The sequence below is a fragment of the Oryx dammah genome, unplaced genomic scaffold (assembly GCF_014754425.2).
Source record: "Oryx dammah isolate SB20612 unplaced genomic scaffold, SCBI_Odam_1.1 HiC_scaffold_26, whole genome shotgun sequence".
NCBI classification, from domain to species: domain Eukaryota; kingdom Metazoa; phylum Chordata; class Mammalia; order Artiodactyla; family Bovidae; genus Oryx; species Oryx dammah.
The window spans coordinates 30,642,935-30,664,662 of record NW_024070210.1 but is presented as its reverse complement, the minus strand read 5'-3'; the positions used below and the strand labels follow the sequence as shown (position 1 = coordinate 30,664,662).

The 21,728-nt window shown below is 36.9% G+C and overlaps 1 protein-coding gene across 1 annotated transcript in view; it reads left to right on the top strand.

Annotated features, from left to right (window-relative positions):
- The window catches only part of LRRC9 (leucine rich repeat containing 9), a 118,492-nt gene that overhangs the window by 59,412 nt on the left and 37,352 nt on the right, over nt 1–21,728 (top strand). The window contains exons 18-23 of the mRNA XM_040226333.1: nt 3,084–3,275; nt 4,459–4,584; nt 6,774–6,908; nt 9,135–9,312; nt 12,515–12,735; nt 14,560–14,682. Of these exons, the coding sequence (XP_040082267.1) occupies nt 3,084–3,275; nt 4,459–4,584; nt 6,774–6,908; nt 9,135–9,312; nt 12,515–12,735; nt 14,560–14,682 (975 nt within the window). The remainder of the gene's footprint in view (nt 1–3,083; nt 3,276–4,458; nt 4,585–6,773; nt 6,909–9,134; nt 9,313–12,514; nt 12,736–14,559; nt 14,683–21,728) is intronic.

Below are 21,728 nucleotides of genomic sequence, written 5' to 3'. Positions count from 1 at the left end.
GTTTCCACTGTTTCCCCATCTATTTGCTATGAAGTGATGGGACCAGATGCCATGATCTTCGTTTTCTGAATGTTGAGCTTTAAGCCAACTTTTTCACTCCCCACTTTCACTTTCATCAAGAGGTTGGTTTTTGTTTATTTTTTTTAAACGGTTTTTAGCTGATGTTCATGAAGAGCAGTGAGTACCTAGAACTATGCCAATAAAGAAAGGAAATCCTATCTAAGAAGGTGCATTTCTCTACCAGAGCTGTGTCATAACCATCCGTTGGGCCCTCTGCTGGAAAAGTAGAATCAAGTCTCAAATAATGCCTTTTTAATTATATCCTCTACTATTATAGATGTAGGACAGTACTGTATCATACCTCTGTGAATGTAAAATATCTTGTACCTGCTTTATGATATGTAGTAGTGACCGTGCTTTATCAGATCTGTTTTTAATGATGTTATTCTAGAATGTTTTCTTGCCAGATGATGATTGAGAAACGTAATTAAAAAAAAAAATGGTGCCAGGTACCACAACAGTAACAGAACTTTGCTGTTTTTGAAATTATATAAGTAAAATAAAATTATTAATTTAATGGATAAATTATTTTTGTAATAATGACCTCATCTATACCATCTTAAAGATATATAGATATAAGGTTTTGTTTTTTTACTTTTTTTTTTTAATGGAGTGTGCTGGATATCTCTATAATTTTGTTCAGATGACTGCAGAACTTGGAAAAGCTGTTGCTGCTATTGATGCATAACATACTGTTATTGGTCTTTTTATATAAATCAATTCAGTTCAGTTCATTCACTCAGTCGTGTCCGACTCTTTGTGACCCCATGAATCGCAGCACGCCAGGCCTCCCTGTCCATCAGCAACTCCCGGAGTTCACTCAGACTCACGTCCATTGAGTCAGTGATGCCATCCAGCCATCTCATCCTCGGTCGTCCCCTTCTTCTCCTGCCCCCAATCCCTCCCAGCATCAAAGTCTTTTCCAGACTTTGCATGAGGTGGCCAAAGTACTGGAGTTTCAGCTTTAGCATCATTCCTTCCAAAGAAATCCCAGGGTTGATCTCCTTCAGAATGGACTGGTTGGATCTCCTTGCAATCCAAGGGACTCTCAAGAGTCTTCTCCAACTAAATCTATATATATATATACATATATATATATAATTTGAATTTTTGGAAACTTTAGCTGTGCTGTCAACTTTGGAAAAAGTATCCCAGTTGTACCGTGTTGGGTTGGCATTGTACAGAAATTAACAGCCATATTGGTCTAGAAACGTTAAACAATTTTTTCCATTTGTACAGGGGTAACACACTGTATTAAATATGTAAGGTCTTATCTACATGGGTTTGATTACAGAAACTAATAAAGTATTCTCTAAATTAAAAAAAATTATAATGATAGTAAATTATAGGATTTTTTTACTGTGCTTACTTATAATAAAAGTCAGTAACACTATTTAATTTCCAGAAACTTTTTAGATTTTAATGATCTGAACACTCAACTCTTGAAACCTGAGTCATTGTAATAGGTGCTATTATAACAATATGAGCTATGCATTATATAGCATTAACTAATTCTATGGTGAATTCAAATAATTTTTTAAGTTATAAAGAAATCAAATTTATTTTTAATTTATAATATTATTTTTTAATAAATATGTTGCAAAATATTTTCTTTATCTTTTCTTTATCACTTTCTGGTTCTGGGTCTGAGTTAGTATATACTTTAAAAGAAAATTTTGTTTGCACTGAATAGAAGTAGCAAATTGTTTTAAAGATTTCTTACAAGTTAAGTAAAATAAAGATCTGAATATATAAATGGCCAAAGATGAGAAAGACAACAAGCAAAAATATAGCTAGTATAGATACAGGCTTTCCTGGTGGCTCATACAGTAAAGCGTCTGCCTGCAATGTGAGAGATGCAGGTTCAACCCCTGGGTCAGGAAAATCCCCTGGAGAAGGAAATGGCACCCACTCCAGTATTCTTGCCTGGGAAATCCCATGGACAGAGGAGCCTATTGGGATACAGTCCATGGGATCTCAAACATGGAAAAGGTGTGCAACTTCACTGGTAATAATGTAAATTAAAATAAGGCAGGTAGGTTGGTGGATATTTAAGGAATGAGCATTCTCAAATCCTATTGTTGGAAGAAAAAACTGATACAAACTTCCTTAAAACTATTTGGCAATATTTATCGAGTCTTAACAATATAGAAATCCTTAAAAACCATTAATCTTACTTCTAAAAACCTTTCCTGAGAAAATATTCTTGGTTAAAGTATTATGAACATGGACATTTGTTGCAGTGTTGCCAACAATTAGAAGTCATATAAATGTCCATAGCAAAATGTTTTTAAAAGTCTAATAATGTATATATTAGAATACTATGCAATCATGAAAAATCATTTTGAATAATATTTAATAATGTGTGAACATGTTAGAAGGGAATAAAATTCTATATAATAGAGTAATACATTTGTTTCATATAAGAAAAATATATGAGCATATAATAAAAAATGTTTTCAGTGGTTCTTTCTGAGCAACAGAATTATATATGCTTTCTATTTTTTTTAATTTATTTACTGTATTTCCCAGACCTCCAACAAGAATGTGTTACTTTAATATTTTTTTAAAAATTATTATTGAAAAATCCTGTCCTTTTAAAAAAGGAAATTATAGAATATAACAGGTTTAGTTTCTGCTTCTGAAGATGAACCTTTTTAAACTAGGCCATGAGTTTAAACCAGAAGCCTAGGTATAAGAAGTGTAATTCTTCGTTGGGGACAAATTTTCTTGTTAGTTTTTCTTTGTTGTCTCATCTGTAAAAACACATACTGCCACTCTATGTTACAAGGGTGAAGAGAGCAGTAAGAGAAAATTACTAAAATAAAATATAATGTAGCTCTTTATTAATAGGAAAATAGGTACTTTGATGCCATTACTGCAGTATAGGCTACTGTTTAGGTTTTCTGTAAGGATTACCAAAAAGCATGTAAAGTACTTAAAGAATCAGAGAGAGAAAAAAAGAACTGTGTAAATACAAACCATGATCCTTCTAGCATCACTTCTATTTGTATGTGTTGCAGTATAACCTTGAATATTTGGATGCAAGTCATAACCATGTGATAACCCTTGAAGGATTTAGAGGTCTGATGAAACTTAAGCACTTAGACTTGAGCTGGAATCAATTGAAAAAATCTGGCGATGAAATAAATATGTTATGCAAACATACCACAAGCCTTCTCACTCTTGATATTCGACATAATCCATGGCAAAAGGTATGTAACAGACATGTTTATAAAAAAGCAAACAATCACTTTTATTTCAAAGCTGTTTTCTCACTATCATTCAATAATACCCAGAAGCAGGCAAACTGTCTTTGTCTCAGTAGAATTCCCTGAAGTATTTTGTAAGTTGAATATAATGTATCGAGCAAGTGAATCAAATGTTATTATAGAAAAGTTTTTAATTTCACATCAGATTTTTTTGCAGCCTCTAATAGTTTGAGAGTATTGTGGTCTTAAAAGTATCAGATGTCATTGCCATTTGAAAACCTTTAGAGAAATTTTATAATGTAGTATATATAGCTCAGTGTGCTAGAATCCTACTGTAGTGAGGCATAGGAACCAAGAATAACAGAATACTATACTGTGAGAGAAACATACTATTAAAGGGGGAACAAGTTTGTCACATTCTCCAATAAGCCTAAATTATAAAGTCTTATTTATGTTCTGTTATAAAAGGAAATTTGAGCACTGTTTTTTCTCATCACAAACATATGTAGATTCATGCTAAGAAATTTCAATATTCAATGATTATATTGAAGAGTATCTCCAAGTATTTAAAATAAGCCCCAAGTTTATAATTTCAAGAATGCATCTTTTCTTGCTTTTCAAAAATGTATATAGACTGTGTTCAACATTTTAAAAAGGGATTAAAGCATGATTGTTTCTATTCCATTGGCCATGTTACTGTGTTTATACTGTTGTATTTCTCCTTTTTCACTCCATAAAATTGAAGCATATTTTTCTTTTGCCAAATCAGACTTCCTGATTGATCATAGTAGAGCTATAACCATGCTGCCAAATTAAATGACAAGAGCTGAAGATCTGTATTGGCTCACCCAATTGGCTGAGTAGCTAACTGCTGATCTCGATAAACAGGAGGCACTGCTGTTCTTTGAACACTTTTCATCACTGTCACTTGTCAACAGCTAGTGGGATTTCCTCCCTTCACAACAGTAGAAGTATCCAGCTTCAAACAAAACAGATTAATTCTTAAATATAATTTAATATCAACTATTATTTAAAGAATTAAGTTAAGCCTTTATTTTTAGACATATATAATAAAGTAGGAGGTGCATAATTTGAATTATGTGAGAAGGAATGAAGAAAAACTCCTTTCCATGTCATAACACTATGTAATATTTTGTAAAAATTAACTTTTATTATTTTTCCCAAGCCAGCCACATTAAGGCTGAGTGTTATTGGCAGATTAAAGACTCTTACTCATTTAGATGGAGTCCTCATTTCTGAAGAAGAAGCAACAGCAGCTATGAAATTTATTTCTGGAACAAAGATTACTCAGGTTGGCTTTCACTGTTTAATATTTCTTGTTCTATTTAGAATATACAAATAATATTTCCTATACTCTTATTTCATTATTGAGATTTTGTATTCTCCTTTAGCATGCTAATAAAAAAGTTCAGCTATAACAATCATATCACTTGAAAATTTTTTTTCTGCTTAAATGTATCCTATTTAAATACCAAGTAGTTTTATGGATTCTCATCCCTGGACACTACCTCAAAAATGCCTCTAGGGTAACTGTTTTTTTCCTAGTCAACTTGAACTCTCCAGAGTCCTTTCTAGAGCCTACATGAAAATAAGCAACTTTCTGTGGATAAGGTAAGCCTAGAGACCTTGAGAAAGCATTTAGTGACTTATTATTACCTATTATTGATATTATATGTGTCTGGCTGAAAAAAACAAAACCTATTAACTTGGGGAAGGGGAAATACTTATATTATCCAGATTAAGAATGCTACTTTAACTAAAGTTGCTTCAATATCCTTAATATCTCCACTCTAGTTATCTAGGTATTTACTTTCTGTAGAATATTTGAATGTTAATTCCTTAATGTAATGTTTAATTTTGGATCTGTTTAAAGTGAAGAAAGAAACTTTTTTGTTGATCAAAATATCATTGACTCCTAAAGAAGACTTGGGGATTGACCCTACCAGAAATCAAAACTTGCTAAAATCCTGTAAGACAGTGTGGATTTGGCAGAGTTAGACAAATAGACCAACACAACAGAATATAAAGACCCAGTGTAGACCCACACCTACGTGGAAAAGTGATAAATCACAGAGCTGACAGTATAGATTAGGGAGTCTAGTCAATAAAAGGTGCTGGGATAAGTGCATTAAGGTTTCAACTGCAAAAAGCAAAACCAAAATATTTTAGAAGAAAAGATCAGAAATTATCATTATAACCTTGAATTAGGGAAGAATTTATTATGTAAGAAATAAAGATCATAAACTATAAAAGATTGGATTTGTCTATCTTAAAATTAATACATCTAATCCTCAAAGGGTAGAAAGTCAAAAGACAAGCTATATACTGGGAAAAGAAATTTGCAACATATCTAATTGACAAAAGTAGATAAAATTAGACAAAATTCTTTATATATCCAAAATATATTAGGAAAAAGACAACCAATCAAACAGAAAAAAGAGCAAAAGATTTAAACAGATACTTCACTGGAGAGGAAATCAGAACAGCCAAACAACTTAGGGAAAAAAGGCTCTACCATATTAATACTCAAGAAAATAAACATTAAAACTTTAATAATCTACCAATTTATGGCCACTATTGAAAAACTCTTGACAATACCAAGTTTTAGCAAAGATTTGAAGTAAAAGTGATTACAATTGGTGTAACCACTTTGGAAAACAAATTGATCCTATCTAGTAAAGCTGAATATATACATACCCTAAACCCAGCAAGTTATATACTCCAATGATACTCTTGCATATGTGTACCAAGAGTCATGCACAAGAATATTCATAACAGCAGTGTTTATAATAGCAAAAAAAACTCTGAAATCAGCTCAGTGTTCATTGACTTTGATAATTAAATACTATATAACAATGACATGTGAATAAACTACAGCTACAGGCAGAAGTGTAGATGAATCTCATAGATACAATGTTGAGCAAAAAAGCAAGTTACAGAAGAATACAAACATTATTCAATTTTCACAAAGTTCAAATATGTGTAATACTAACTAATATTTTATTTATGGATATAAACATAGGTCTATAAAGAAAACAAGTAATGGTAGATACAGATTTTGAGATTATTTGATTGCTTCTTAAGAGGATTGATTGATTCACTTGAGATGAGTGATGGCTTCTGAACAGCAGAGCAAAAAGATTAGGATGGGACACACAGGGAGCTTCTAGGGTAGTAGAAATATTCTAGCTCTTAAACTGGTTTCATGGATGAATTACATGGTGTTTGTATTATAATAATCCTTTCACAGTTTTATAAATATTATTTTATTATGGTTAAATGACTGATAAAACAAAAAATGAGTGAGATATATGATTTAAAGTATATCAAGTTACTGAAAACACTTTAAGACATAGAAAATGTCATATTTTAAAATTATTCATTGGGCCAGCCATCTAAGAGACAGTTCTTTTAACTATATATAAATGGACCTTTCCATAATATTTCCTTATTCATCATGTGTTTTTTTTGTCTTATTAGTTCTCTCTCTTACGGCATTCTAGTACTAAAGAAGAGAGACCACGGATTCTCAGCATATGGCCTTCTGCCAAAATTCTGACACAGACTTCAAAGTTAGGACCACATTCACATATGAGTGGAAATTGGTACTCGAAGGTAAAAGCAATTCTATTAAACTTAATGTAAAATCTTAAGTTCAGTTGATTTTAATCAGCTTTGCCCTTTATGTCATAAAGAGGGTACAGATAGGTAATGGGCAGAAAACTAGGAGAGACAAATTAAAATTGAAAGAGAAGCCAAGTTGTGACTAGCTGTTTCACAGGGCTAGACATCGGGGCTAGACCTCAATGTTCCAGATGTTCAACTGGATTTGGAAAAGGCAGAGGAACCAGAGATCGAATTGCCAACATCTATTGGGTCATAGAAAAAGCTAGAGAGTCCAAGGAAAACATCTACTTTTGCTTTATTGACTATGCCAAAGCCTTTCTGTGAAAAATTCTTAAAGAGATGGGAATACCAGACCACCTGACCTGCCTCCTGAGAAATCTGTATGCAGGTCAGGAAGCAACAGTTAGAACTGGATATGGAACAACCGACTGATTCCAAATTGGGAAAGGAGTACGTCAAGGCTGTAATTTCACTTGTATGCAGACTGCATCATGTGAAATGTTGGGCTGAATGAAGAACAAGTTGGAATCAAGATTGCCAGGAGAAATATCAATAACTTCAGATATGTAGATGACACCACCCTTATGGCAGAAAGCAAAGAGGAAGGAACTAAAGAACCTCTTGATCAAAGAGAAAGAGGAGAGTGAAAAAGATGGCTTAAAACTCAACATTCAAAAAACTAAGATCATGGCATCTGGTCCCATCACTTCATGGCAAATAGATGGGGAAACAATGGAAACAGTACAAGATTTAATTTTCTTGGGCTCCAAAATCACTGCAGATGGTGATTGCAGCCATGAAATTAAAAGACACTTGTTCCTTGGAAGAAAAGCTATGACCAACCTAGAAAGCATATTAAATAACAGAGAAATCACTTTGCCGACAAAGGTCCATCTAGTCAAACTATGGTTTTTCCAGTAGTCATGTATGGATGTGAGAGTTGGACTGTAAAGAAAGCTGAGCACCAAAGAATTGATGCTTTTGAAGTGTGGTGTTGGAGAAGACTCTTGAGAGTCCCTTGGACTGCAAGGAGATCCAACGAGTCAGTCCTAAAGGAAATCAGTCCTGAATATTCATTGGAAGGACTGATACTGAAGCTGAAACTCCAATACTTCGGCCACTTAATGCAAAGAACTGACTTGTTAGAAAAGACCCTGAAGCTGGGAAAGATTGAAGGCAGGAGAAGAAGGGGAAAACAGAGGATGAGATGGTTAGATGGCATCACCAACATGATGGACATGAGTTTGAGCAAGCTCTGGGAGTTGATGATGGACAGGGAAGCCTGGCGTGCTGCAGTCCGTGGGGTCACAAAAAGTCGGACACGAACTGAGTGACTGAACTGAACTGAACTGAGACCTCAACAGTGGTCACTGTAGCACAGGAATTTAGGATAAAGGTACACTACAAAACCAATGGGTAGATTCTGATAATATATCAAAATAAACAAGAGGACTTTAAAGCTCAGAGCCAGAGACCAAGTCAAAAGTTTGCATGGTAAGGTAAAAAGAATCAGGAATCCTGGCAAGGGAATAGGGGAACTAGTCAGAATTCACCCAAAGCTAAGGAAAAATGTTATGGAACGCTGCAGCTTCTTGCTTCATAAAGCAGCATGTAACCTCTTGCCAAAGGTAGAAACTGAGTTAAGAGAATCTGACCCTTGAAAATGGAAGATGTTAGTGCCATTGTTTTTATTACAGGATACAGAGATATTTAGCTGTGATGCTGGCTCAGTTATAGTCTTAGCTGACCCTGTGGGCAGTTCTGGAATTACAGTGGCCCTTTAAATCTGTCTTAAGTTGGGCTGAGAAGGCCAGGCCCTTCTTTCCCTTCATCATTGGGTAGGTGCCAACTGGGCAGGGGCATGACCTTGAGCAAGGCTGCTCTCTGCAGCTGATGCTGTCCCTGCAGGGACTGACAGTTGAAGGCTTTCTGCCAGTAGCGCTCCCAGCAGCTGAGACAAGTCCTTCACTACTGGGAAGCTGACTGGCATAGCTCAGTTTCTACAAAACCATGTAAGTCCCTCTTTGAGTTATAATCTCAAAAAATAATCAAAATTTTACTTTTCTGTAAATTAAGAGCTTTGCCATGTCTTTAGTTCCTAAAGGAATTTTTTTTGATGTTACCACATTTGAATTATTTCATTAGCTTTTTTATCTTATAACAGTGAATTTTGATATGATTCAGAAATAACATATAAAGTGAATCATTCTACAGATAACTGCCTTAAATTTAGATGGGCAACATCTTTTTGAAATCACAAATTTAGAAAAATTGGAAAATTTGAAATGGGCTTCATTCAGCAACAATAATCTCACTAAAATGGAAGGCTTGGAATCTTGTGTTAACTTGGAAGAGCTCACATTAGATGGAAACTGCATCTCAAAGATAGAAGGTAAGATGTTAGATAATCCTAGAGTCTTAAAATATGAATGTCTAATTAAGAAGAGTCAAAAGTGAGTAACACTAATGAAGGAATTTCTGAAGAGGAAGATCTTCCAAGAAGTCCCAAGAAGGTTTGAAGTAGAATATTCTAAGTCACTTCAGCCATGTCCAACTTTTTGTGACCCTATAAACCGTAGCCCGACAGGCTCCTCTGTCCATGGGATTCTCCAGGCAAGAATACCGGAGTGGGTTGTCATGCCTTCCCTCCTCCAGGGGATTCTCCTGACCCGGGGTTAGAACCTGTATCTCTTAACGTCTCCTGCATCGGCAGCAAGTTCTTTACCACTAGTGCTACCTGTTAAGCCCAGAGTATTCTAAACACCTCTTAGTGGGATCTGTGGTGGTTACTATATGTAATGAGCCCAACTAGCTGACTTTCATTTCCTATGCCTTCCCTCCCATCTCTGAACCAGTGTTCACCATCTTTTACCAAACATATCTTGTAACAAACTAGGCAGTAGTCAGGATCTATACTATTGCATATATATTAATAAATGAATGAATGATGTATACTTTTGAAAAAGATAAGTAGCCATACACAAACACACAAACACACACATCAGCATACTTATCTAGGTATAGAATATTTCTAGATGTGCATTTTGGTAACAGGGTTGTCATTGAGAGAAGGTAAAAATTGAAAACCAAAGCCTGGGAAAGAGACTTAATTTATTTGCTTTTGAATTGTTTTTAGCATGTGTGTGTACTACCTTTTTCAAGGCTATGGTTTTTCCAGTAGTCATGTATGGATGTGAGATTTGGACTGTGAAGAAAGCTGAGTGCCAAAGAATTGATGCTTTTGAAGTGTGGTGTTGGAGAAGACTCTTGAGGGTCCCTTGGACTGCAAGGACATCCAACCAGTTCATTCTAAAGATCAGTCCTCGGTGTTCTCTGGAAGGACTGATGCGAAAGCTGAAACTCCAGTACTTTGGCCACCTGATGCGAAGAGTTGACTCATTGGAAAAGACTCTGATGCTGGGAGGGACTGGGGTCAGGAGGAGAAGGGGACGACAGAGGATGAGATGGCTGGATGGCATCACCGACTCGATGGACGTGAGTTTGAGTGAACTCCGGGAGTTGGTGATGAACAGGGAGGCCTGGAGTACTGCAATTCATGGGGTCGCAAAGAGTCGGACACGACTGAGCGACTGAACTCAACTGTACTACCTTTTTCATAAAATAGAAATTTTTACTTTAAAAAATTACATATGCAAAACAAGTGTTAATTATCCTTAAAAACAGAATGTTTAACATTCATTATACTTTATCGTAATGGTGATTAACAATAGTTTATAAAAAAGTGCTTGATCATAGGAATCACTTAGTTCAGTTCAGTTCAGTCGCTCAGTTGTGTCCGACTCTTTGTGACCCCCTGAATTGCAGCACACCAGGCCTCCCTGTCCATCACCAACTCCTGGAGTTCACCCAAACTCACGTCCATTGAGTCGGTGATGCCATCCAGCCATCTCATCCTCTGTTGTCCCCTTCTCCTCCTGCCCTCGATCCCTCCCAGCCTCAGAGTCTTTTCCAATGAGTCAACTCTTCGCATCAGGTGGCCAAAGTACTGGAGTTTCAGCTTTAGCATCGTTCCTTCCAAAGAACACCCAGGACTGGTCTCCTTTAGAATGAACTGGTTGGATGTCCTTGCAGTCCAAGGGACTCTCAAGAGTCTTCTCCAACACCACACTTCAAAAGCATCAATTCTTCGGTGCTCAGCTTTCTTCACAGTCCAACTTTCACATCCATACATGACCACTGGAAAAACCGTAGCCTTGATTAGACAGACCTTTGTTGGCAAAGTAATGTCTCTGCTATTACATATTATTAAATATGCTATCTAGGTTGGTCATAACTTTCCTTCCAAGAATAAGCGTCTTTTAATGTCATGGCTGCAATCACCACTAATCAAATATATGTACAGATTCACAGGCCTCTCTTCTATAGATTTCAGCTGAGTAAGAGTGTAGAGACGTTTAGCTTAGGCATCTGCGTTTAGAACCATCACTAGCCTTCCACTCCCATACAATAGGGTGCAAATTTTGCTTTCTATATACAACTGAGAACCCATTTCCTTTTTATTCCCCTCCATATGCTCATTGAAAGGAAGAATTCTTCAACCTGTCTTTTCCCCTATACCCACTTTTCAAAGATAGCTACCCTACTAAACTTTAACAGATACTTATCTTTTTTTTTTTTCCAAACACAGATAGGCCTAATATCCAATTTAAGGATTTTTGCTTTGACAGTACATCCTACCTGGCCCCAGATTGATTTACTTTCAGCATTTCATAGTCCCATGATAAAGGCTGATGTGAGAGAGGTACATGAATAAAATTTATTGAGTATTCATTATTTATTTGCCAATAGCTATAACTGATACTTTTCAAATATCACTCTATTTACTTCCATAGCCCTTAGAAGTAGATTTAGGTATATTCATTTCATGGATGAAGAAAATTTGGCTCAGAGTTTACATAATTCTACATAATTTACCTGTGGTCCTAAATCTGGTAGTGTTACATTTGAAATCAACTCTGACTCCAGAGTTCTTGTCTTTCAACTGCATCATCCTATCCACAGTTACAAAGTGTCTAGAGTACATATTGTATTAATACATAGGGATTAGATTGTAGTGAGAGGTAACATTTCTGTCTTAAAGTATTTCTAAACATAAAAAGGTAGAATTAGAGTTCTTTTTTTTTTTTTTACTACAAATGATGCCACAGTAAGGAATACTTTCCAGTGCATTGTATTCTAGTTCCTTACCCTTAATGTTTTACAGTACGGGTTGGTGAATACTTGAAGCTTTGTGTAGAGCTTTATATTATTGTGATGATGAAAACCTTAATTAATTACATCATTAAAAGGTTATTTGAAAGCTTAATTCAGTATTCCTATACAGTGCTTTCCCTTAACATCTAAGAAAAATGAGTCTACTTAGAAATCCAAAATTAGAATTTAATATATTAGTTGGGACTTAATGCACATTATATTCTTTAACAAAAGGAAAAACAATGATGATCAATACTATAAAATCTATCAAGTAACTTGAACTTAGAAAAAGAGAAACAGTAAAACAACCAGCAGCTTATTTTTTAAATTAACCTTTCAGTGCTATCTGAATCTTTTTTTGAATTTGCTTATTTTTCTAGGCATTTCCAAGCTGACTAAATTAACCCGCCTCAGCATAAATAATAATCTCCTCACTGGTTTGGAAAAGCATACTTTTGATAACATGCTTCATCTGCATTCCCTTTCTCTTGAGAACAACAGGATCACTTCACTAAGTGGTTTACAAAAAGCTTTTACACTAATTGAATTATACGTAAGCAATAACTATATTGCTCTCAATCAGGAGATCTACAATTTAAAGGTGACTATCTGGGGGCACTAATGTTTTTATTTTTCTAAAAATTTTATTTATTTATACTATGAAAGTAATACATGCTCACTATATAGAATTTGGAAAATACAGAAAAAAGTAAAGAAGAAAATAAAAATCAGGAAAAACAAGGTTTGTTAAAATGTATCTGCATTCAATTTGTGTACACATACAAACATATGAGTGTGTAACCATAGTTGATAGTGTCCCCAAGTTGATAGCTTCACAGAAATATATTTTAGTCCTCAAATAAAATAACCCAATCTCCATTCCTTCTAACTGTGCCTTCCTTAAGTATTTCCAAGGATCGCCTAACCTGATTGGGGAATAAGATTCATTAACAATTCCTCTTCTCAGAGCAGTTCTTGATTATCTTTCACTACTTTCTGGTTCTTTCTCATGGCTTCTACCCTCTCTGGTCAGCTTTGCCCAGTTTTGCTTTCTTTAATTCTCCCCAGGAAACCTCTTATATTGAGGCTACTGTATAACAGGTTTTACTGGAGGTTTTAATAAAATGGAAGTTTACTACAACAAAGAATAGGGATTTACTTCAAATGTAATGTGGGACTTCATAGTTTCTAAAGTTCAAAGGTCTTTTCCTACCACTGAGACTCCCAATGGCCTCTTTCCTTTTGCTGATACTACATTGCTAGGGCTTTATCTCCTACCAAAAACTTACATCCATTTCCTATCTTTTCTTGCTTGCAAACTTATCCTCATCATATTCCCCCAATACAACCACTTCTAGAGCTGTAGAGTCAACCTAATCAACAATAGATACATAATAAACATTTTACATTATAGACACAGAGTAAGTAGTTTTACCCCCTCATGTCAGGGCCCTTCCTTCACAACAAAGGTGCATCAAAATATCTTATCTAATAAGGAAGCACATTGAAGTCTGCTACTCCCTTACCAGGCAGAAGCACTTCAGTGTTAACCCTCATCAGAAGACTGTTTTTTTCATGGCTTCATCTCACTATTATATTTGTATATGTGCTTATGTATGTGCTCAGTCATGTCCAGTTCTTTGAGACCCCATGGATTGTAGCACACCAGACTCCTCTGTCCATGGGATTTTCCAGGCAAGAATACCAGAGTGGGTTGCCATTTCCTCCTCTGGGGATCTTCCACCCAGGGATCGAACTGGCATCTCCTGTGCCTGCTGTATTGGCAGGTGGATTCTTTTACCACTGAGCCACCTGGGAAGCCCATATTTGTATACTATGTAGTAAGTAAGTAAGTAAGTAAGTGAAGTCGCTCAGTCATATCCGACTCTTTGTGACCCTGTGGACTGTAGCCTACCAGGCTCCTCCGTCCATGGGATTTTTCCAGGCAAGAGTACTGGAGTGGGTTGTCATTTCCTTTTCCAGAGGATCTTCCTGACCCAGGGATCGAACCCAGGTCTCCCACATTGTAAGGAAGACACTTTATCATCTGAGCCACCAGGGAAGTCATATACTACATAATAGCCACATGCTATTTAATAGACTGTTATTCCATAAACATAGCATATGTTTTAAACTTTGCTAAGTTCTTTACAAGTCTTTATCATGGGTAATAACATTTAGCACCAGTTTCCAAAAAGTGATTCTGATCATATAGTATAGACCACTGAAATACTGCACAAACTTATACTTTAATAGTCTGAAAGTGTACTATAAATAATACACTCCAAAGATCTGAAATCACTATGGAATGATAGAGTAATTCAAATATTAAAATTCATGGATGATTAAACTCTTAAGGGGAAAAAACTGGTTAGAGTGAGTATATATGTATATCACATTAAATGTATGTATTTTTATTATGCAGGGTTTATGCAACCTGGTTATTCTAGACATGTATGGAAACGTTATTGTATGGAATCAAGAAAACTACCGGTTGTTTGTAATATTTCATCTTCCAGAACTGAAAGCTTTGGATGGAATCTCAATTGTAAGTTTTTTGTTGATGCATAGCATTTGGTCCAAACTGCATATTAATATATATCCATAGGTCATAGTCATTTTGAATGTTGCTTTATCACTAGTATGTAAACTTACTATGCTTATTAAAATCTGGATCCCCAAAGCACATTTTAGATCTGGGTTTTAATTTTTTCTCCTTTGACCAGTTTTTAATTGTCTAAATGAGGTGACACAGAAGGGAAGATACTGCTTACATTTACACCCACTGAGTCCAGTGCCTAACAAATAAAGAGCACAATTTTATGAGACAGGATAGAAAAACTGCCCTGGAGCCCTACCATCTTCTTGGGCCTAAAAATTGCTTCCTATTACCTGGAAAAATACAGTTAAGATTTAAGATAAACATATTTGAACCAATGAATGGTATGTCAACATTACAAGTAAACTGTACTAGTGAAAAATAACTTTTTGTACTGTGTTAAAAAATAACACAGAACAAAGGATCGACTATGAAAGCAATATTTGGAAACTTGAATTCTGTAACAAGCAGGTTCATTCAAGGCTTCTGATTTCCGTGTAATAGGATACACGCACAACAAATGTGTGGAGAATAGAAAGTTCCCTGTGTAACATTGCCTAGAACCTGTCAGACAATAAAACTCTTCAAGTTTCTAGAAGATTGAGAGACAGTTTATGATTATTTGGGACTTTGAGGTACTCTGATAAGATTACTAATTCTAACCTTGCTTTTTTCAGGACCCTCCTCAGAATGAAGAATCAAAAATATTCTCCCCCAAACATGAACAGTTCTCTAGAATGTTGCATACTGGGTTTTGTCTAGGTGTTGGTTTTCACTGAGGGTTGTTTCTAAAACAGGCACACGAAACTGGTACTGCATGCGTGCCAGGGTGTTGTTGAGAATATTATCCTTCCCATCTCTCTGTGCCCTCAGCTGAAGGGCCACCTTGGAAAGTGCTTTTGGAAGTAAGAGTAGGAAAAACATTTCACCCTGAAGAAAAGTTATGCTCTCCTCGCTGACAATGAGTATTATTTAACTATTTTCCTTTTCACATTGACTACCTTAAAGCTCAGAGCCAAATTTGTGGTTCAGTAACAGAAACCCTGTAGGACTTGTGGTCTCTCTCCCTATCCCAGCACTTGATCTCTTCTAACTTACATCATTCTCAATCTCCACTATTATTTACATTTTACTATTTGATTATATGTTCCTCCTGTAAGGTCCACAAAATTTTTGTAGGATGAGGTAGAATATATGAATTGATAATGGGACATGAAGATTAGTCTGAATAACCTAGACTTTAATTGAGAGGTAATGGGAAGGCATTGAAGTTTTTGAGTAGGAGAATAACATAATTAAAAATTATATATTAGGAAATTTAACAGCAGTGTTTAGAGCAATAGACAAAAAAACCAATAGGAGACTATTAGCTTAATCTAGATATGAAGTACTGAGAAACTGAAATGAACCAAGGGGAAATAGTATTATAAATGGAGAGTTGAAAGGTAGAAATACTAGGAAGAATTGACAGAACTTGGCAACCAATTAAATTTGAAAGATGAGGAAAGGAGAGAATAAAAGAGATCTGTAAGGCTTGAGTCTATGCCAGTAAGAGATATCATAACAGAAATACTATAGGAAGAAAAGTAGTTTCAGGAATAAGATGATTAGTGTTGGACACACTAAGTTTTATACAATAGTGGATCATCTGATTGGAGATGGCAAACAGGCGATTGAAAACACAGGACTAACTTCAGATATGGACACTTAATTTACATTTGTTTAGATTTGGAATTTGGAATTTAAAGAAAGTTGCCTAGTTAAAACCAAAAGCATATACCATTGACTAAGGAAAGACAGTAGAGAAAGTAAATCTAAGTGAGGCTTTTAATAATTTCATTTAGTAAATGTAAAGAGGAAAAGAAGCCACCAAAAGTAGATGTAGCAGGAGATAGAAAGCAGCATGATTCTAGAGTGTTTGAGAGGTAAATAGACATTGACTTTAGAAATAACATAATCCAAAGGCTTTATTTTGTGAATGAACACAAAGAACTCCAGAGAATTTAAATGCCTTATTCCAAGTGACATGACTTTTTAATGGTAAAGCATGGACAGCTAAGTCTCACTCTGTCTCCAGGGCTCATGGATATATAATCATACCAGGATGTAAGGTAATGTTACTGGAAGTTCCAACTTTCTAATCATGGTTGATTTTCCTGGCAACCAGTCCCCATTCTCAGGGATTTTCCAAAAGTCATCTTGTTAAAATAAACTCAGGTGTGGTTGAAAGGCTTGTTAGGAATGGCAGCACGCTCCTTTCACCTGGTGGTTCTGGGGCTATTTCAGGAATCGAAAACAAAAACCACAATATTATAATAAAAGATTCCCAGATGTGAGAGTTGGAGCATAAAGAAGGCTGAGCACCAAAGAATTGATGCTTTTGAACTATGGTATTGTAGAAGACTCCTGAGAGTCTCTTGGACAGCAAGGAGATCAAACCAGTCAATCCTTTAGGAAATCAATCCTGAATATTCATTGGAAAGATTGATGCTGAAGCTGAAGCTGAAGCTTCAGTGCTTTGGCTGCATGATGCAAAGAACTGACTCATTGGAAAAGACCCTGATGCTGGGAAAGATTGAAGGCAGGAGAAGAAGGAAATGAGAGGATGAGATGGTTGGATGGCATCACTAAGTCAATGGACATGAGTTTGAGCAAGCTCCAGGAGATGATGAAGGACAGGGAAGCCTGGCATGCTGCAGTCCATGGGGTTGCAAAGAGCCAGACATGACTGAGTGGCTGAACAACAACATGGCTCGAATACAGGAAATTACAGGGTTTTAGGAGCTATATGCCAGGAACAGTAGACAAAGACCAAATGTATGTTTCTTGTTATAAATCACAATATCATAACTCATGCCCTTGTCTTTTTACAGCAAAATGATCATAAATTCAAAAGATTTTGGAATATTGCTATAATCCCATTCAGTTATACAGTCCATAATCATGGAAATGTCTCCCAGGGTGAGGCTACTCAGATTTACAGCTTTCCATTGGAGACTTTTGTCAGTTTCCTAAAACAGGAGTAGTCTCAGAAAACATAGCTTCACCCTTTCAAGCATCTGTTATAATTGAACTGAGACAATATCAACTCTTGCTCTAGCCTCTTTTGAGGTAATATAAATAATACTGGATTTCCCTCATTACATTATGTATTCATTCAATTGCTTTACCCACAACTTCCCTTCCCCATCCTTTCCATTTATACCCATATTTTTCCACCTCTGGAAGGGACATTAGGTTTGGCCACTGTGCTGGTCTAGATTACAGACAGTGATACTAGTCTACCATATACCTCCTCTCAGCCCACCTCGCTTAAAATCGGGCGAGGTGATAATAGGTGCAAAACTAGTGGGCTATTTTTGCTACCAGGAAATACAGATACATTCATTGTTAATTCCAATTTTGCCAGATGGAGTGAAGGTAAAATCTACCCCTATCAGGCCTTTAGGAATTCTGACAAAATGTTTAAAAGCATAGTTTCTTGCTTAAAAATGATCCCTATTTCTAGCACTTATAATTGCAGGTGTGGTTCTGTGACCAATGCATCGTGTAGGAAAAAAAAAGTTGAGGTAATGTGAGGAAGAAGGAAAGAAAAAGTATAATAATGATTTTACCAGCATCATCCTGCCTTAGTAAGAAGGGCATAGTCATATCAGCATCCTTCCCCTGTCCCCCAGATCCACCAGAAAAACAGACGTCTATCCATCGGGGACACTCTTCTAGCTCCATTCATGTTCACTGAGTGTGAGCACACTCAGAGAGACGTGTAAGCCAGGCCGCAGACTGTCATGATTCTCTCCCCCGCTGTTTTGGACAACCAATGCCTACTCCAGTGCTCTATCAAACTATTACTCTGAAAAGGATCTTTTCCTGCCCATTGTTGCACAGTGTGGGCTGTAAAGCATGTTCCTTGGTCTGAAGAAATAACCATCAACTGTCTAAGTGGGTGTCATATCTTCAGTTCCAGCTCTTTTATAGCACTATATGCATTCGCATTTAAGCTGGGTAAGCAAATCCCAGTCCAGGGTCAGTATCTATTCCTGTCAGGATGTATTTGTAGCTCCCTAGGGCTACCAGCCTCAGTCTGACTTGCCAGCTGTGTTCAGGGCCTTCCCACAGGGAAATCTGCCACACAGCCATCTGCAGTCTCTGTCTCTTTCGCTGGCAGATGGAACAGTGCTGATTGGCATTTTGTACCTAAGAGGATGCAAGAGGAATATGTCTAGATTCATCCTGTCTCTGCACTGCTGTAGACCCCCAGTGTCCACCTATTTTACAGACCCAGGTGGCCACCTTAAGTGAACATATGGGCCTATCTGCTTGTCAATTTCAATCACCTTCCAAAATCGAAAGCAAGTTCAGATGGGCATCAACGTGCCCTACTTTAATATACCCATCAATTTCCATAGGGCTGTGCCCCATATGGACATCATTTTAACAGGTCAGGTTTTCATTGTTCTCCTGCCTGACCATATGGCCAAGCAGGAACAGTAGATGAAGGTTTCTTATTATTATCAGAGTAACACACCAGAGAACTCACAACAGTGTTATTCCTCAGATCCCAAGGTCCCTAGCTGGTCTGCCTTCTTCTCTGAACCTTTCAGTCTCCTATGTGTATTATATATGTAATAGCCAGAGGGTTGCTGTACTTAGTATGAAATAGGGAGAAATGAGTCAACTCCATTTTGACCTGGAACCAAATATTTAAAGACATTTCAGTTCAGCTTAGTTCAGTCTTTCAGTCTTGTCTGACTCTTTGCGACCCCATGAATCACAGCACGCCAGGCCTCCCTGTCCATCACCAACTCCCGGAGCTCACTAAAACTCATGTCCATCAAGTCGGTGATGCCATCCAGCCATCTCATCCTCTGTCATCCCCTTCTCCTCCTGCCCCCAATCTCTCCCAGCATCAGAGTCTTTTCCAATGAGTCAACTCTTTGCATGAGGTGGCCAAAGTATTGGAGCTTCAGCTTCAGCATCAGTCCTTCCAATGAACAACCAGGACTAATCTCCTTCAGAATGGACTGGTTGGATCTCCTTGCAGTCCAAGGGACTCTCAAGAGTCTTCTCCAACACCACAGTTCAAAAGCATCAGTACTTTGGCACTCAGCTTTCTTCACAGTCCAACTCACATCCATACATGACCACAGGAAAAACCATAGCCTTGACTAGATGGACCTTTGTTGGCAAAGTAATATCTCTGCTTTTCAATATACTATCTAGGTTGGTCATAACTTTCCTTCCAAGGAGTAAGAGTCTTTTAATTTCATAGCTGCAATCACCATCTGCAGTGAATATGGAGCCCCCGAAAATAAAGTCTGACACTGTTTCCACTGTTTCCCCATCTATTTGCCATGAAGTGATGGGATCAGATGCCATGATCTTAGTTTTCTAAATGTTGAGCTTTAAGCCAACTTTTTCACTCTCCTCTTCCACTTTCATCAAGAGGCTTTTTAGTTCCTCTTCACTTTCTGCCATAAGAGTGGTGTCATCTGCATATCTGAGGTTATTGATATTTCTCCCGGCAGTCATGATTCCAGCTTGTGCTTCTTTCAGCTCAACGTTTCTCATGATATATTCTGCACATAAGTTAAATAAGCAGGGTGACAATATACAGCCTTGACATACTCCTTTTCCTATTTGGAACCAGTCTGTTGGTCCATGTCCAGTTCTAACTGTTGCTTCCTGACCTCCACATAGGTTTCTCAAGAGGCAGGTTAGGTGGTCTGGTATTCCCATCTCTTTCAGAATTCTCCACAGTTTATTGTGATCCACACAGTCAAAGGTTTTGACATAGTCAATAAAGCAGAAATAGATATTTTTCTGGAACTCTCTTGCTTTTTTGATGATCCACTGGATGTTGGCAATTTGATCTCTGGTTCCTCTTCCTTTTCAAAAATCAGCTTGGACATCTGTAAGTTCACGGTTCACGTATTGCTGAAGCCTGGCTTGGAGAATTTTGAGCATTACTTTACTAGTGTGTGAGATGAGTGCAATTGTGTGGTAGTTTGAGCATTCTTTGGCATTGCTTTTGTTTGGGATTGGAATGAAAACTGACCTTTTCTAGTCCTGTGGCCACTGCTGAGTTTTCCAAATTTGCTGGCATATTGAGTGCAGCACTTTCACAGCATCATCTTTCAGGATTTGAAATAGCTCCACTGGAGTTCCATCACCTCCTGTTCATAGTAATGCTTTCTAAGGCCCACTTGACTTCGCATTCCAGGATGTCTGGCTCTAGGTGAGTGATCATAGCATCGTGATTATCTTGGTCGTGAAGATCTTTTTTGTACAGTTCTTCTGTGTATTCTTGCGACCTCTTCTTAATATCTTCTGCTTCTGTTAGGTCCATACCATTTCTGTCCTTTATCGAGCCCATATTTGCATGAAATATTCCCTTGGTATCTCTAATTTTCTTGAAGAGATCTCTAGTCTTTCCCATTCTGTTGTTTTCCTCTATTTCTTTGCATTGATCACTGAAGAAGGCTTTCTTATCTCTTCTTGCTATTCTTTGGAACTCTGCATTCAAATGCTTATATCTTTCCTTTTCTCCTTTGCTTTTTGCTTCTCTTCTTTTCACAGCTACTTGTAAGGCCTCCTCAGACAGCCATTTTTCTTTTTTGTATCTCTTTTCCATGGGGATGGTCCTGATCTCCTGTACAATGTCACGAACCTCTGTCCATAGTTCATCAGGCACTCTGTCTATCAGATATAGTCCCTTAAATGTATTTCTATTTCTCACTTCCACTGTATAATCATAAGGGATTTGAATTAGGTCATACCTGAATGGTTTAGTGGTTTTCCCCACTTTCTTCAATTTAAATCTGAATTTGGCAATAAGGAGTTCATGATCTGAGCCACAGTCAGGTCCCGGTCTTGTTTTTGCTGACTGTATAGAGCTTCTCCACCTTTGGCTGCAAAGAATATAATCTATCTGATTTTGGTGTTGACCATCTGGTGATGTCCATGTGTAGAATCTTCTTTTGTGTTGTTGGAAG